At 53.6% G+C, this 13,326-nt stretch overlaps 6 protein-coding genes across 6 annotated transcripts; 4 read left to right on the forward strand and 2 right to left on the reverse strand.

Moving 5' to 3' along the window:
- Nucleotides 1-755: 755 nt before the first annotated feature.
- On the forward strand, nt 756-1,686 carry J4E82_008523 (uncharacterized protein; the record flags this gene model as incomplete). Its single annotated transcript, XM_051734754.1, has 2 exons — nt 756-1,001; nt 1,048-1,686. 2 exons carry the CDS (start codon nt 756-758, stop codon nt 1,684-1,686), a joined length of 885 nt encoding a protein of 294 aa, XP_051585439.1.
- Nucleotides 1,687-2,214: 528 nt separating this feature from the next.
- Nucleotides 2,215-4,481, forward strand: J4E82_008524 (uncharacterized protein; the record flags this gene model as incomplete). Its single annotated transcript, XM_051734755.1, has 2 exons — nt 2,215-2,249; nt 2,312-4,481. The coding sequence occupies 2 exons, from the start codon at nt 2,215-2,217 to the stop codon at nt 4,479-4,481; spliced, it is 2,205 nt and encodes a 734-aa protein (XP_051585440.1).
- A 777-nt stretch (nt 4,482-5,258) lies between these two features.
- J4E82_008525 (uncharacterized protein) lies at nt 5,259-6,344 on the forward strand (the record flags this gene model as incomplete). The annotated part of the gene is made up of 3 exons (XM_051734756.1): nt 5,259-5,269; nt 5,485-5,656; nt 5,712-6,344. 3 exons carry the CDS (start codon nt 5,259-5,261, stop codon nt 6,342-6,344), a joined length of 816 nt encoding a protein of 271 aa, XP_051585441.1.
- Nucleotides 6,345-6,900: 556 nt separating this feature from the next.
- On the forward strand, nt 6,901-8,397 carry J4E82_008526 (uncharacterized protein; the record flags this gene model as incomplete). Its single annotated transcript, XM_051734757.1, has 3 exons — nt 6,901-6,925; nt 6,996-7,105; nt 7,237-8,397. The coding sequence occupies 3 exons, from the start codon at nt 6,901-6,903 to the stop codon at nt 8,395-8,397; spliced, it is 1,296 nt and encodes a 431-aa protein (XP_051585442.1).
- Nucleotides 8,398-8,843: 446 nt separating this feature from the next.
- J4E82_008527 (uncharacterized protein) lies at nt 8,844-10,235 on the reverse strand (the record flags this gene model as incomplete). Its single annotated transcript, XM_051734758.1, has 1 exon — nt 8,844-10,235. One exon carries the CDS (start codon nt 10,233-10,235, stop codon nt 8,844-8,846), a length of 1,392 nt encoding a protein of 463 aa, XP_051585443.1.
- Nucleotides 10,236-11,721: 1,486 nt separating this feature from the next.
- On the reverse strand, nt 11,722-12,577 carry J4E82_008528 (uncharacterized protein; the record flags this gene model as incomplete). Its single annotated transcript, XM_051734759.1, has 3 exons — nt 11,722-11,985; nt 12,037-12,468; nt 12,524-12,577. The coding sequence occupies 3 exons, from the start codon at nt 12,575-12,577 to the stop codon at nt 11,722-11,724; spliced, it is 750 nt and encodes a 249-aa protein (XP_051585444.1).
- Nucleotides 12,578-13,326: the final 749 nt, after the last annotated feature.

Raw genomic sequence — 13,326 nt, forward strand, 5'->3', positions numbered from 1 at the left:
GTCTATGTGTACGGAGTGGCAATTATAGCTACGTTAAGAAAATAAACACGTGTTTTGTGTGGGAGTGCTGAGATTTGTGAGTGATCAACATCCCCGGGTGATCAACATCCCGGTCAGCTAGCTTACAGGGGACTACATTCCAGTCGTTCCAACCTAGAGCATCAGCGTTGTCTTCTCAACATCGTCGTAAAGTGCGGACCCCAACTTCAACGTTCTGATAGATAAGATACAACCACACTGTGATAGACATCAAGCTCTCACCCACCTTGGGGACATCAACCCCATTTACGCATGTATGTTCTTGCTGTCAGATATCACCTTGATACTATCAGTTGTAATCACGGGAAGTTTTATGTCTCCGCCGTGAGCATTCGCTTGCCTAGGATGCCGAAGAGCGGTATCCAGGGCTTACCCCGCGCATATGCCCCGCACCTGCATCCAGTTATCAGGACCTGACCAACCACGGCATCTGCTTTGACGTCGTAAACGCCGGATAGTGGTGGTCGGGCGATTTCCGATAATGCTCTTGAACAGATATGGTTACGTGTTAGACAGATAGAGTTACGTGTTAGATCCGAGGTAAAGGAAGTCTATCTCGCCTCGTACGAAGGCAGTCACTGCATCGCGACTTCCATTTGTTGACACTACAGAGAACGTGCCTTCTTCCAGCTGTCACTTCCAAGGCTTTCTATTGACCTCTTCTCCATTGTACAATCCCCACTTCTTGTCAACTTTACAGCTCAAGAATCACAAACATGTCTCCTCCGTCGGCAATTGAGCCCCAGGCAGGCGACGAGACCAAGCCCAACACGGTTGCCCCGAACGAGCCTGGTCTGAACCAGAAAGATGGAAAGGCGGAGATGCTTAAATTCCCCAAGCCGCCAAAGTTTGACGATCCGTACAAAGAGCGCGCATATCTGAAGGGCCGACTTGCGGCTGCCTTCCGCATCTTTGGCAAATATGGCTTTGACGAAGGTGTGGCTGGTCACATCACGTTGAGGGTAAGTAGAGCACATAACAGGCATACGAGATACTAAGACCATATAGGACCCTGTAGATCCGACAACATTTTGGGTCAACCCATTCGGTGTTGCTTTCAGCTTGATCAAGTCTTCCGATCTCATCCTTGTCAATGATAAAGGCGAAGTCATCGACGGTGGAGAGTGCCGACTGCTGAACACAGCAGCCTATATGATACACCATGCTGTCCATGACGCGCGCCCCGATGTCATCGCTGCAGCACACTCGCACTCCATCTACGGCCGCACGTTCTGCGCACTGGGTCGCAAATTGGACACCATCACCCAAGACTCGTGCGCGTTCCACAACGACCACGTTATTTACGAGTCGTTTAACGGCGTCGTACTAGCCGCGGAGGAGGGCAAGAACATTGCAAAGTGCCTGGGCGACAAGAAGGCGGCGTTACTTCAGAACCACGGCCTGTTGACCGTGGGCAAGAGTGTGGAGGAGGCGGTGTTCTGGTTCATAAGCATGGAGAAGTGCTGTCAAGCACAGCTGATGGCGGACGCGGCGGCGGCGGGACGAGGCGGAGAGACTGTGAAGATTACGGAGGAGGACGCGGTCTACACACACAAGACGATTGGGAGTACGCTGGCCGGGTGGTTCAGTGCGAAGCCGTTGTTCGACGTGATACACAAGGAGACAAACGGAGATTATCTCGAGTAGGAGTGTTTAGTCAATCCAGATCAGTCATCACATGCAAATTGGTGGCGTTGCTCGTAGGGCCCCACCGGCGTCTTAACTCCGCCGGCGGAAGACGAGATGACATATGGGGGCGCGACAAGTTTGTTTTTCTGTTTTGTAAACAAGACGTGCGTAAACGTATCACGGCGGAGAAACTGCAACGGAGCGGAGCGGGGCGGCGAAACACGCAGGTGGCCCTGGGCTCGCTCCAGCTGTGTTTGGGCGAGGGACGAGGGTGGCATGCTCGCTGCAGTTGTGTTTGCGGGCGACGATGGTGTCATAGCGTTCTGCAATGCAGGGTCGCAAACTTACAGTTGAACCCTGGAGCATCACTTGACGACTCGCAGCTTTGCCGCCGCCTACTCGACTTTTCTTTTCACGTCCTCCCAATCCTCGTACATAAAGCCCACCAACTTGCTTATTCGTATTGGAGGCGCATCACATCTGCCACAGTCGCACAGGCAAGCTGACTCTTCCTGCACGCAAGACGCGAGCCATCTTTAGCGGGGCATGGCAAAGGGTCCTGCAGTCGTAGTCGTCGCCAGGTACCGTCTCACCCACCCTTCACGGCTCCACATTCCGGCTAGATCGCTAACATCCTGCGCAGACATGGCGCGCGTCTCGATGCGGCCGACAAAGCATGGCATCTCTCTTCACCGACGCCCTACGACCCGCCTCTCACTTATGGCGGGTGGTCGCAGGCAAAGGCACTTGGCCAGCGCATAGCGGCACTGCTGCACGAGCGAGATATCCAGCAGGCAGAGGATGCGAAGAACGCGACCAGCAACGACCCCGCACATCTCGACCTGAGCAAGCTGAGCATCTCGAAAGAAGGGAAACCGAAGAAGAAGAAGCGCAAGATCGTTATACACTCGAGCCCTTTCCTACGATGCGTCCAGACGAGCACGGCAGTAGCAGCGGGCATCTCGCAATACCATGCTCCGACCACGCCACAATTGGGCGTGCCTACACCCCCCTCCAAAGACAATAATGGCTCGCTGGTACCCTCTGCGAAGAAGGCGCCGCGCACCAAGTCCACCTCGTCGCAGCCCCGAACCTTCGAACCGCTCGCCGACCCCAATCTCGAGATACTACCGCGACCCCACACAGGCCCGGAGAGGGTGTTGCTACGCATCGATGCCTTCCTGGGCGAATGGCTGTCTCCCGAATACTACGCTGACATCACAGCGCCGCCAAACTCGACCATGATGGTGGCAGGCGCCAAAGCAGATCTACTGCGGAGAGGCGACTACATACAAGAACAGCCAAACCCGAACAGTACCAAGGGCAACTTTCCCGGCGGTTGGGGGTCTGGGACCAGCACACCCACCACTGGCAAGAGCGCTGGTACAGCCATGGGCAGTCTGGCACAGTTTGCGCCGCTGCGTGAACGCTCCAGCAGTTACGCTGGCCCACTGGGCCTCGAAAGAACGCCGTCAAGAGAAGCAACCGCATCACTAGCAATGCCCATACAAACGCCAAAGCCCACTGCTGTACCCAAACGCATTTACCAGCCGCCAAACCCTTCATACTCTGTCTCTCCGGCCGATCCGATACCGCGAGGCTACGTCGCGCATGCCCAAGAAGCCTGCGTTAAAGTAGACTTCCAATGGGACAGTATGCGTCCACCACAAAACTGGGGCGATGGCGGAGAGTACGGTGATGAATGGAGCACAATGCACAAGCGGTTTAGAAGAGGCCTTGCGGGCATGATGGAGTGGTACAGAGTCCACGGCACAGCGCCCCCGAAGGATCAATTTCCTGGCTTCATGTTTAAGGAACCCTTGCGCCTAACACCGCCGCCCATATCGCACGCCAAGTCAGACCCATTCCCAAACTTCAGCGACGATCCAAATGCGGATGATGAGGAAGAGCTGGTTTTGATTCTCATAACTCATGGAGCAGGGTGCAATGCTCTGCTAGGTGCCATGACGAACCAGCCCGTCTTGATGGACATTGGTCTAGCATCGCTTTCCATGGCCGTTCGGAGAGACGAGCCTAAAAAGACACCCGCACCTGCCACAATACATCAGCGGAGACTTTCGGTAGCGGATCCCGGCATGTCAGATACCTACGACATGAAGCTCTCAGCTTCAGTCGATCATCTGCGGCCTGGTGTTGACCCTTCGAAGCCGCTATCTGCGCAGAGGCAGACACAATCTCCAGCCATCCTAGCAAGCCCATCGTTAGACTCGCGGCGAAGATTCACGGGATCGTCGACGACTAGCAGTCCACTTGACTCGCCCTTCTCGCTCGGTGAGCCATACAGAAACAGTCTGAGCTCGTTGGGAAGCATGCGGCGAACTTTGAGCTCTGGATCGAATTCCAGATTCATGCAAAGTGCGACAAGCGGGACTGCGTCTCCAGCAGGCGGACTATGGGGAGGTTCAGGGACAAGCACACCGGCGACCGAAGCGGACATGGCCCTCAACTTCTCAAACCAGCATCCACAATCAAAGGCTGCTCCTAATACTTCCACTGCATCCAAATCCAAGAGCAACTCGATTGCACAGATGGACGGTGCATCTGACACAAGCAACCACCTGACAAAATTGGACTCTAAAGAAGAAAGGGAGGTCAGCGATAAACCCACTCCTCTAGTCAGTGCTCAAGTCCGCAAACAGAGCGCTCCGACAGCATCTGGCGGTCTTTGGGGCGCGAAAGTAGCCCCAAAGAGCAATACTGGGCTTTGGGGACCACCAAAGTTGGATGACGTGTATGAACACCGTCAAGGGCCTAAGAGGCGCTGGACGGTCACCGAGAGGGAGGAGCCTTGAATGTTTTGTGTTGGTGTGTTATTTTTGTCTCTAGCATATAGCGATTGTCTACTCCGAGTCATTACTGTATGTGTCGATCGAGTCATTGTTAGCATTAGCGGCGGGCGGGTAATGGCGTTTGATAAGTAACGGCTACGGCTATGAATGAAACATACCACTCAAGAGTAAACGAGATCTGTGAACGTATGCATGTTTGTACGATCAACACGCGTTGTGCTCCGCCTAATCTCGCCCGATGACTGCCATGCCTAAGGCCTGGAAGGCTTGGAAGTTCCACAAACAGCAAGTGACGCAAGCTTGTCTCACGGGATCGTCACCAGCTGCAGAACGTTGCATTACCTATTACAAAAGCATCAATCCTGGAGTCTTTGGTCGGAATACGTAAATACCGCACCCGAGCTGCATACACGTTTTAAGAGCACACCTTTGCATCTTGCATCGTCCCGCCGTTCATAAACCCCGTTCCAACCCACACTTTTTGCATTCGCGACAACCGCGCTCGCCGCGACAGGCAGCCCCAGCGCACTTCGAGACCTTAGCAACCCCACCGTTCGTCCCCACGTAACACGCTAAATAGATCATTCGCATTTGCGCGGGAACCGCAACACGGCATCTGATAGGCAGCGGTGGTCGGGCCGATAGATATCCAGGCGGGCACTTCACACGCAGGCACACTTAGTGCAATCCCACAAGGAAGGTTGGCTTGCATTGACACTTTGGTGGGCGAACTATTCACGCTTTATCCGTGAACAAGTTTGCTGCAAGTCGGTTTCAACCATGTCTGTCAAGTTAGTATCCTCTCCTCCCTCTCTCTTCTTTCCGTCTATACTCTCTCCGTCCTGACCTGGTGGTGTTTGCTTGCTGCGCTTCTTGCCCCTCTACTACCCCGCGGATTGTGCATGTAGCTTTTGGGCGTACTTTTGAGGCAACTTTCATTTCAGCATAGCAGAATGGGGTTCAAGACGGAAAAGATGAAGAAGACGAAGCCTAACCGCAAAACTAGTTGGGTCATGCTCGCTGAGAATGGCGGGTACACACCTCTCCCTGGCGAACAGACACTCTACCAGTCTCCTCCCCGAACCACACTCTCGCTACAGACTAGCCATCGGAATCACCCCAGCGAGTCGTACTCGCAGCAATGCAAGTCGGGCGTTGTCTACCTCACAAATCGACGGGTATGTATACAACCTCACCATTTTGTGGACCTTGCCGACTAACCTTCACATTTAGATGATCTACCTCCCCGTCACCCCTACACCACAACTCCAATCCTTCGCCGTACCCATCCTCAACGTCACAGATTCCCGCGTAACAGCACCCTGGTTCGGCGCAAACAAATGGGAAGCCATCATCCAGCCCGTCCAAGGTGGCGGCATACCACCACAGCACGCCGAGCTAGACCTGGTTATGGAGTTCAAGGAAGGCGGCGCGTTTGACTTCGCAAGCATATTCGAGCGGTTAAAGGAGCGGTTACGGCAAGCTGTCGAGGTAGCGCGGGAGAGTGGTGGTGACATGGAAGATGGAAGCAGAGGCGTTGGCGGTGTCAACATGAACAACGTACACCTGGAAGACCTACCTGCATACGAGGAGAGCAGACAACACGCCAGAGTTCCAGAGCCTCCTCTTAGCCCGCCTTTGGATGGTTCTGCATTCGGTACCGGCGGTCCTGTTATTGCGGCGCCCACGCCATCAAGCCCACAAGCATCCAGTCCGTTATCGAGCCCGCGAACACAACAGGAGCATTTTGAGCCTCCGTCAGACCCACCGCCAGGATATGAGGAGGTTCAGAGAGGTAGCATTGCAGACGAACTGGAGAGACAGGTGATGAATAATCCATGGCAGGAAGAAGAAGCAAGGCGGTGAGCCGAAGAATATTTTCATGATTAGATGGATGTGTTTGAGCATGGCGTTCCGGGGCAGTCGGCTTTACATGGCCGTAGACATGTCTTGTCACATTATCTCAATATTCCGCTTGGTAGACTTCTTGAGGAACAACTTATAGTCGGTGTGTCCGTTGGCTTTAGACGGTCGCCAATACCATATTCTTCACCTCGGATACCTGCACGTCCACTAGTTGGTGCGACATGACTTCGGTCAGCATCAGCAACTCAGCAGTCAGCTCCACGAAGCAGCACATGATCAGGAAACGTTTCTAAACTGCGCAGATTGACATGTGAAGCGTCCGCAGACACCCCAGCCGCCCGCATATTGAGCATGTGAAAGCTAGCTCCCCCAGAAAGGATGACGCGCCCCACAAACGAGCTAACCTGAAACGTAACGTACCTCGGCGATTCGCATGCGAATGACCTAATGCTTGCCGCGACCGAACAGTAGTGTCCGCTGCTCCATATACTTCACTCCAAGCCCCCTTCTCTAGTTCTTTCTTTACACAGCTTCTGTATTAACATTACTATTCAAAATGGCCAACCAAGCACCCAACAAAGGTATGTTATGATAGAGCATAGGGAGCGAGGACAACAAGTGATGAACGAGATCGCTGACGTTTGATAAAAGTTCAGGAACGCCTTACGCAGGTCGAGGGCCATCTCACAGGTGGAAGTGGGAGCCCTGGAGCAGTGAGCTCCAAGGGAAAGAAGAGTTTGCTGGAGAAGAAGCCTGACGACGTGAGTTGCACACCCCATCTTCGATCGATGCGACACTAGCGCTTTCGAGCCTATCGCATTGCCTCGTGATGTCTACACACCTGAGGGCTCTTCTTGTCTGCGGAGTACTGTACTAACAATCACCCCAATAGATTGTCGTAACTTGCGCACTCCGTACCGCCATCACAAAGGGCGGAAAGGGTGGCTTCAAAGACACCCAAGCATCCGACCTCCTCCACGGCGCCTACAAGGCCCTCATCGAGCGCTCCGGCATCGATCCCAACCTCGTCGAAGACATTGCTGTTGGCGCTGTCCTCGCCCCAGGAGGCGGTGCAACCGAGTTCCGCGCCGCCGCCCTCGCCGCTGGCTTCCCTACCACAACCGCAACAAAGAGCTTGAACAGGCAATGCTCCTCCGGTCTACAAGCATGTGTTGACATTGCCAATGCCATCAAGTCAGGCATGATCGAGGTCGGTATCGGCGCCGGCGCTGAGAGCATGAGCACACAGTATGGTCCTGGCGCCGTATCTGAGTTCTCTGAGCTCCTCGAATCCCACAAGGAATCCGCAAACTGCAAGGTCCCTATGGGTGTACTTTCTGAGCAAATGGCAAAGGCCAAGGGTATCTCCCGTAGCGAACAAGACGCATTCGCCGCGTCGTCGTTCCAGAAGGCTACCGAGGCGCAGAAACAAGGGCTGTTCGATGAGGAGATCGCGCCTGTGACCGTCCAGTGGACGAACCCCAAGACCAAGAAGGAAGAGACCATCACTGTTTCCAAGGATGATGGTGTCAGGGAGGGCGTTACCGCAGAATCTCTTAGTAAGATCCGTCCTGCGTTTGCAAAAGACGGTTCCATCCACGGCGGCAACGCTTCTCAAATCTCCGACGGTGCCGCTGCCGTTCTTCTCATGAAGCGTAGCACAGCTCAGCGCCTCGGCCAAAAAATCATTGGAAAGTTTGTCCAAGCTTCCATCGTCGGTGTGCCGCCCCTCATGATGGGTGTCGGCCCCGCTGCCGCTATCCCCGTTGTCCTCGAGAAGACTGGCTTGAACAAGCAGGATGTGGACATTTACGAGATCAACGAGGCGTTTGCTAGTCAGTGCCTCTACTGCATCAACGAACTTGGCTTGGACCAGAAGAAGGTGAACCCCAAGGGTGGTGCTATTGCTTTTGGACATCCGTTGGGTGTCACAGGTGCTAGGCAGGTTAGCACGCTTCTTACAGAGCTGAGGAGGACAAAGCAGAGCATTGGTGTTACTAGCATGTGCATTGGTACTGGTATGGGTATGGCTGCTGTTTGGGTGGCCGAGTAAGTCTCAATAAAGGCTTATGGTCATACGATGAAAGTAAATATCTTCTCGAACGTTTTGTGAAATATGATTCAATTACATGATGTTATGAAGAGTAAAATGGTATGTGGTGTGAATGCTATATACAATGTTCGCTGGACGTTTCGCTTCAACCAAGCTGGCTGAATATAATGCTTCCTGCGTACGTCCGCATGCGCAGATTTGATTTCTTTCTTGTCCTCCTGGCCATTGATGCCGTTTCCCTACAGACCGCTACTTCTGTGCTGTTGATACCGTGACCCCGAAATCTGGCGCTACTATCGTGTCCCTCTCCTTCTCTATGGAAGTCTCTTATCGTTCCTGTAACCCGTCCCTGGACGTCGCTGTATGTCGGCTATGCCTCTGACTCGGTTTTAAACAGGCCTATGCATGAAATGTCGATGTGCTTTCTAACACACACTCCCGTCCTTTCACCCAGCATCAATGTTGTACTCGTACGGCAAGTCTCCCTCACTCGGATTAGGATGCAAGCGAATGACACTTCCAGCACTGCCCAGAGAACTCTCACTCGAGTTGGGTAACAAGGTACTTGGACTTCTTCGCGGTCTTTCATGAACCACAACAGATCCTGTGTCCGACTCTGCATCCGCATATGATCTTTGTGAGGGTGTGCGTGGCGTGCCAAAAACGGTGGAGCTGCGCTGTTGGCGCGATGGTGCGGTGCGGACGGTCTGAGGTGAATGTGGAGTTGAACTACTATCGGAGGTGGAGAGGGAACTGTTGAAAGAGGACAAGGAGATTTGGCGCTCGAGTTGGGGTGTGCGGTAGGGCAGATGCGAGTGCGAGGAGATGCTTGATTCGGAGCTGGACTCTGTGGGTGCGAGGCTGCGCGTATCAGACTCGATGTCTTGTGCGCGTGCTTCTTCGATAACTTCGGGGTCGACTTCTGTCATCCCACTGAGTATCTCTGCGAAGACCGCCATGATATCTCTGAATTGTGTCTCCGTCAAACTCGTGGTAGAGTATCGCGCGTACTCGTATTGTGCGAGGAACGCAGCGCCGAGAGAGGGTGGATTCAGTAGCCCGAAGTCTGCGAGGCGAGCGAGGTATTCGCGCAAGCCCATTGCACGCGGACGCTGAAGGAGAGTGACAATGCGCGCATCCGGCAGAGGTGGCGCATTATCAGGATACTGTGGAGCGCTTTCCTCGATCGCAGGGTCTGGCGGCGCGAGTGAAACGGCTTTCGCTTCGATGAGATTGGGCAGTTCGCAGATGACGCCCCAGTACTGCAGGTTTGGCAGATCAGGCGACGAAGGGGACGCCCAGCCAGGATGCGAGACATTGCCCCAAGGCAGCGAGTTCATAGACACGGGGATGATTGTCGCATCAGGCGCATGGTGATGGTGATGGTGGCCTTTCTTCTTGTGCACTTTGTGCTTCTCCCTCCTCGTCTCCGCTGTGTTCGGCCGTGATTCCTCTCCTTTCTCCTCATCTAGGTCAACCTCACCCCTAACATCCCTCGGCCTGCTGTCCCATGCAATGACCGCACTCCTCTTGAAATGCTTCACAATCATCCTCCGCACCCCTTTACCCACCTCTCCTTCCTCGATTGGCACATAGCTCTTCGGTATCGCCGCAAGCACAGTCCTATTTGTGTAGATGCGCGTCGAGTAGATCAACAGTACGATCAAACAAGTGAGCAGGTAGACGCCACCGATGACAAAAAGCTTTTGAAGTTCTTCAGATTTGATTGATTGATATATCGTATCCGCAGGCGTGACGGCGAGGAGGAGGAGCAGGATTATGAGAAGGGTCGTGTACGTGGTCGAGTACCAGATGCGGAAGAGTGGAATGCGCATCATGGCGGCGGCAGTAGTAGTAAGGCGTAAGGAAGGTATGCATCGGTCTGAGGATATTACAAATTATGGCTAGAGAAGTGAAATGGCGGCTACATGGCGGACTGAGGTGAGGATGAGCTATGCGATCATGGTGTTGCTGTGAAAGGAGGAGGAGGAAGGCGCCAAGCTACTGACGCGCGCTTCATGCATATGCGCGCGACCCACTCGTTTCCCACCCGCACATTAACCCTCTACCCTACAAATTCCTGATCACGCGGAGCGTTTCTGACAGTAGATATAATCCGGCTCGCTACACAGTTCTCGATCAAAAATCTCAACTCTCGCCTCCCTTTTTATTCTCTCTGCACTTCATGCAACGACCAAAGTAGAACGTTATACCCCTCACGACAGCCTCAACCGCAACAATAGTACAGACGTTGTTAGAAACGCTGCACGTCATTTCCATGTCGTCATGTTTCGAAACATTATCGACGAAGACCCCTACCCGAGCCAAGCAGACTACGACCGCTAACTGAGACATGCAACGGCGCAACTCATCTTCTAACACTTAAGTCTAATATAGTACCCGCTTGAAGCGAGAAATGTCTTAGAAACTTGCTAACTCGACAGTCATCTTCTCGCTGGGACTTCGAGGATCGAATACCTTGCGACTTTGATCGTTTCTTGCCTTCCATCACAATGGACACCCGTAAAGGCTCCCTGCGTCCACGCGCGTGTACGTCGCAGTGCGTTTGTCGCAACTTTCCCTTCCGAGCTTAGTGCACATGCGGCTACAGGTGAATTGACCTCTTCTACGCAAGAGACTGCAGCGCACCTGCAAGTTCATCGTTCGCCGCTTCGTTGGCCCCTTCCTCTCGTACGACCTTCCGAGCCCCGACAGGTACACACTGGTCTGGACTTCTCACATACTGGAACGCAACAAAGCCCACGGACGGAAAGGACATCACCCTCGCAGACCACACCACGTCACAAGCAGGGAAACAAAGTATTATGTCATGATAACATTACTGCCTAACCTGTCTCAAGGCTAAGGGTCATGTACACATACGATGGATGCTTGAAGCACCAACATCTATGAGGAACTCTGGTGTCATATCGTCAACCTCTGAGAGCCCTCAGTGCGAGCTTTTACGGTCGCACTCTCCGAACGTCCACACGTTCCTTCCTCGGCTCAATAAAGCAATCTCGGTATCATCCCACACGCCAGCCGCCGACGTGATCATACCCGCCAGTAAAAGAGAAGAGAGTAAAAAGCCTTCGTGACCAGGATTAAGAGGGGTTGAAGGCACCTCGCGTGCAGATGTCTAATCGTGTCGAGGGGTAATTTGGAGTTTTGAAAAGGCATGAAGAAGGAAATGCCGCCCACCGTAACACCATGCAATGCCGCAAAAATGACAAGTTAGAAGAAAAGGTCCAAGTCATAGCCATGTCACCAGCTGGGGTGTGTAGTCAAGGCTCGTTGAAGCCGAATCTGGAGAGGGAAGGTCGCTCAAGACTTGCGGAAATCCGACAAGACTGGGTAAATGAGCTCAAAGGCCTGGTAGATCTCCTCACGGACCTTGGCACCAGTAAGGACGATCTTGCCAGACACGAAGATCAAGAGGACAATTCTCGGCTTCATCATACGGTAGATGAGACCAGGGAACAGCTCAGGCTCGTAGGAAGAGAAAGTGTGATGGCGAGATGCAAGACCCTCGAGACGAATGGGGAAGCGAATGTCGCAGGAGCCGACAATGTTCTGAATCTTGAAGTCCTATGTCAATGTTAGCATTGAAGAAGGGATACTCAGTCCGACACAACATACGGTGAACTTTGCGCTAAACCCAAGCTTCTGGATAATCCGCGCGTATTTGCGGGAAGCAAGGCGGCTGTCATCTTCAGACTTGGCACCGGTTACAACCATTTTTCCACTCGCAAAGACCAAGGCCGTCGTCTTAGGCTCGCGAATACGCATGATCACAGCAGCGAAACGCTTGGGGTTGTATTCGGCGTTACGGGCGTGAAGAGCGATGGTCTTGAGATCAAGGCGAGCGGACAGGTTGACAGTAGCCACGATGTTCTGGAGAGTAGGCACGATGCCAGAAGGCACTTGACCGTTCTGTGTATCGGGAGTAGCCGCAGGCGTCGCAACACCGTTCGCATTTTCGGCGACCTGCTGAGTGTTCTGCTCAGTGGCAGGTGCAGTCAGGTCGAGGTTCGCGCCCTGGGGGTAGGAGAGAGATCCAGGAGCAACGAACTGAGAGCGAACGTTAGAACAAGTTTGACAAACGGGAAACATCACGAGAGCTTACCGTCTGAGCCTGTGCGGCGGTGGACGGGTGAGAAGTCAGGGAGTTTGGATCCATGATGAATTTATGATTGGAATTGGAGCGATAGACTCTTGAGGAGAGTGAGAGGTATCTTGACAGACTGCGCAGGTCAGAGTGTGTTCTAAAGCGGCAGCGACGGTCAAGCCGGGCGGACTACGAGATCGCGATGTGTAGAGCGAGGTCGGTCGACGCCGGAGGAGTGTCTGTCTATGGAATAGGTGGAGACGGTACCGGAGGCAGGAGAGCTACAAGCGAATGTGTCCCTCGCAAACGTTGACAAGTATGCCGTCGAGTAGTAAGCTGTCGCAGAGACGACGGCGAGTTAGTGGAGTAATTAAGGTGACCAAAAGCGTAGCCAGCAAGCCTTTGGCGGGGTAAGTCGAGATTGCGACTGGGGATGAGGCTGCTGTTGGGCTGTCGCAAGCTGGATGAAGCTAGCGCCGATCGCGACCTCTGAGAGAGTGGATATGTGCGGATTTAGCACACCGGAGTTTTTGAGTCGCAGTGTTAGTGAGCACGCAGCTGAAAATGTGAGTTTTCAAGTGCGGCGATGATGGTGTAGAGAGGTTGAGGTGTTGCGACAACGGCGGGCTCGGCGGAAATCTCGTGAAAAAGTTGGGGGGGAGGCCGAGAACTTATAGTGCTGGGAGCCCGCCCGCCAAGCCCTGTGAGGCGCGCTAGCGAGCAGGGGTACAGCGGCGATTGGGGCTTAGCTTCAGATAGCCGGTAGCGAGAAGATTCTGCTGTGAGCAAAAGGGGCTCCCATCATCATGCGTGACCGTTTC

This window comes from Alternaria postmessia (assembly GCF_024291825.1).
Source record: "Alternaria postmessia strain BMP 2775 chromosome Unknown scaffold_70, whole genome shotgun sequence".
Lineage (NCBI taxonomy): Eukaryota > Fungi > Ascomycota > Dothideomycetes > Pleosporales > Pleosporaceae > Alternaria > Alternaria postmessia.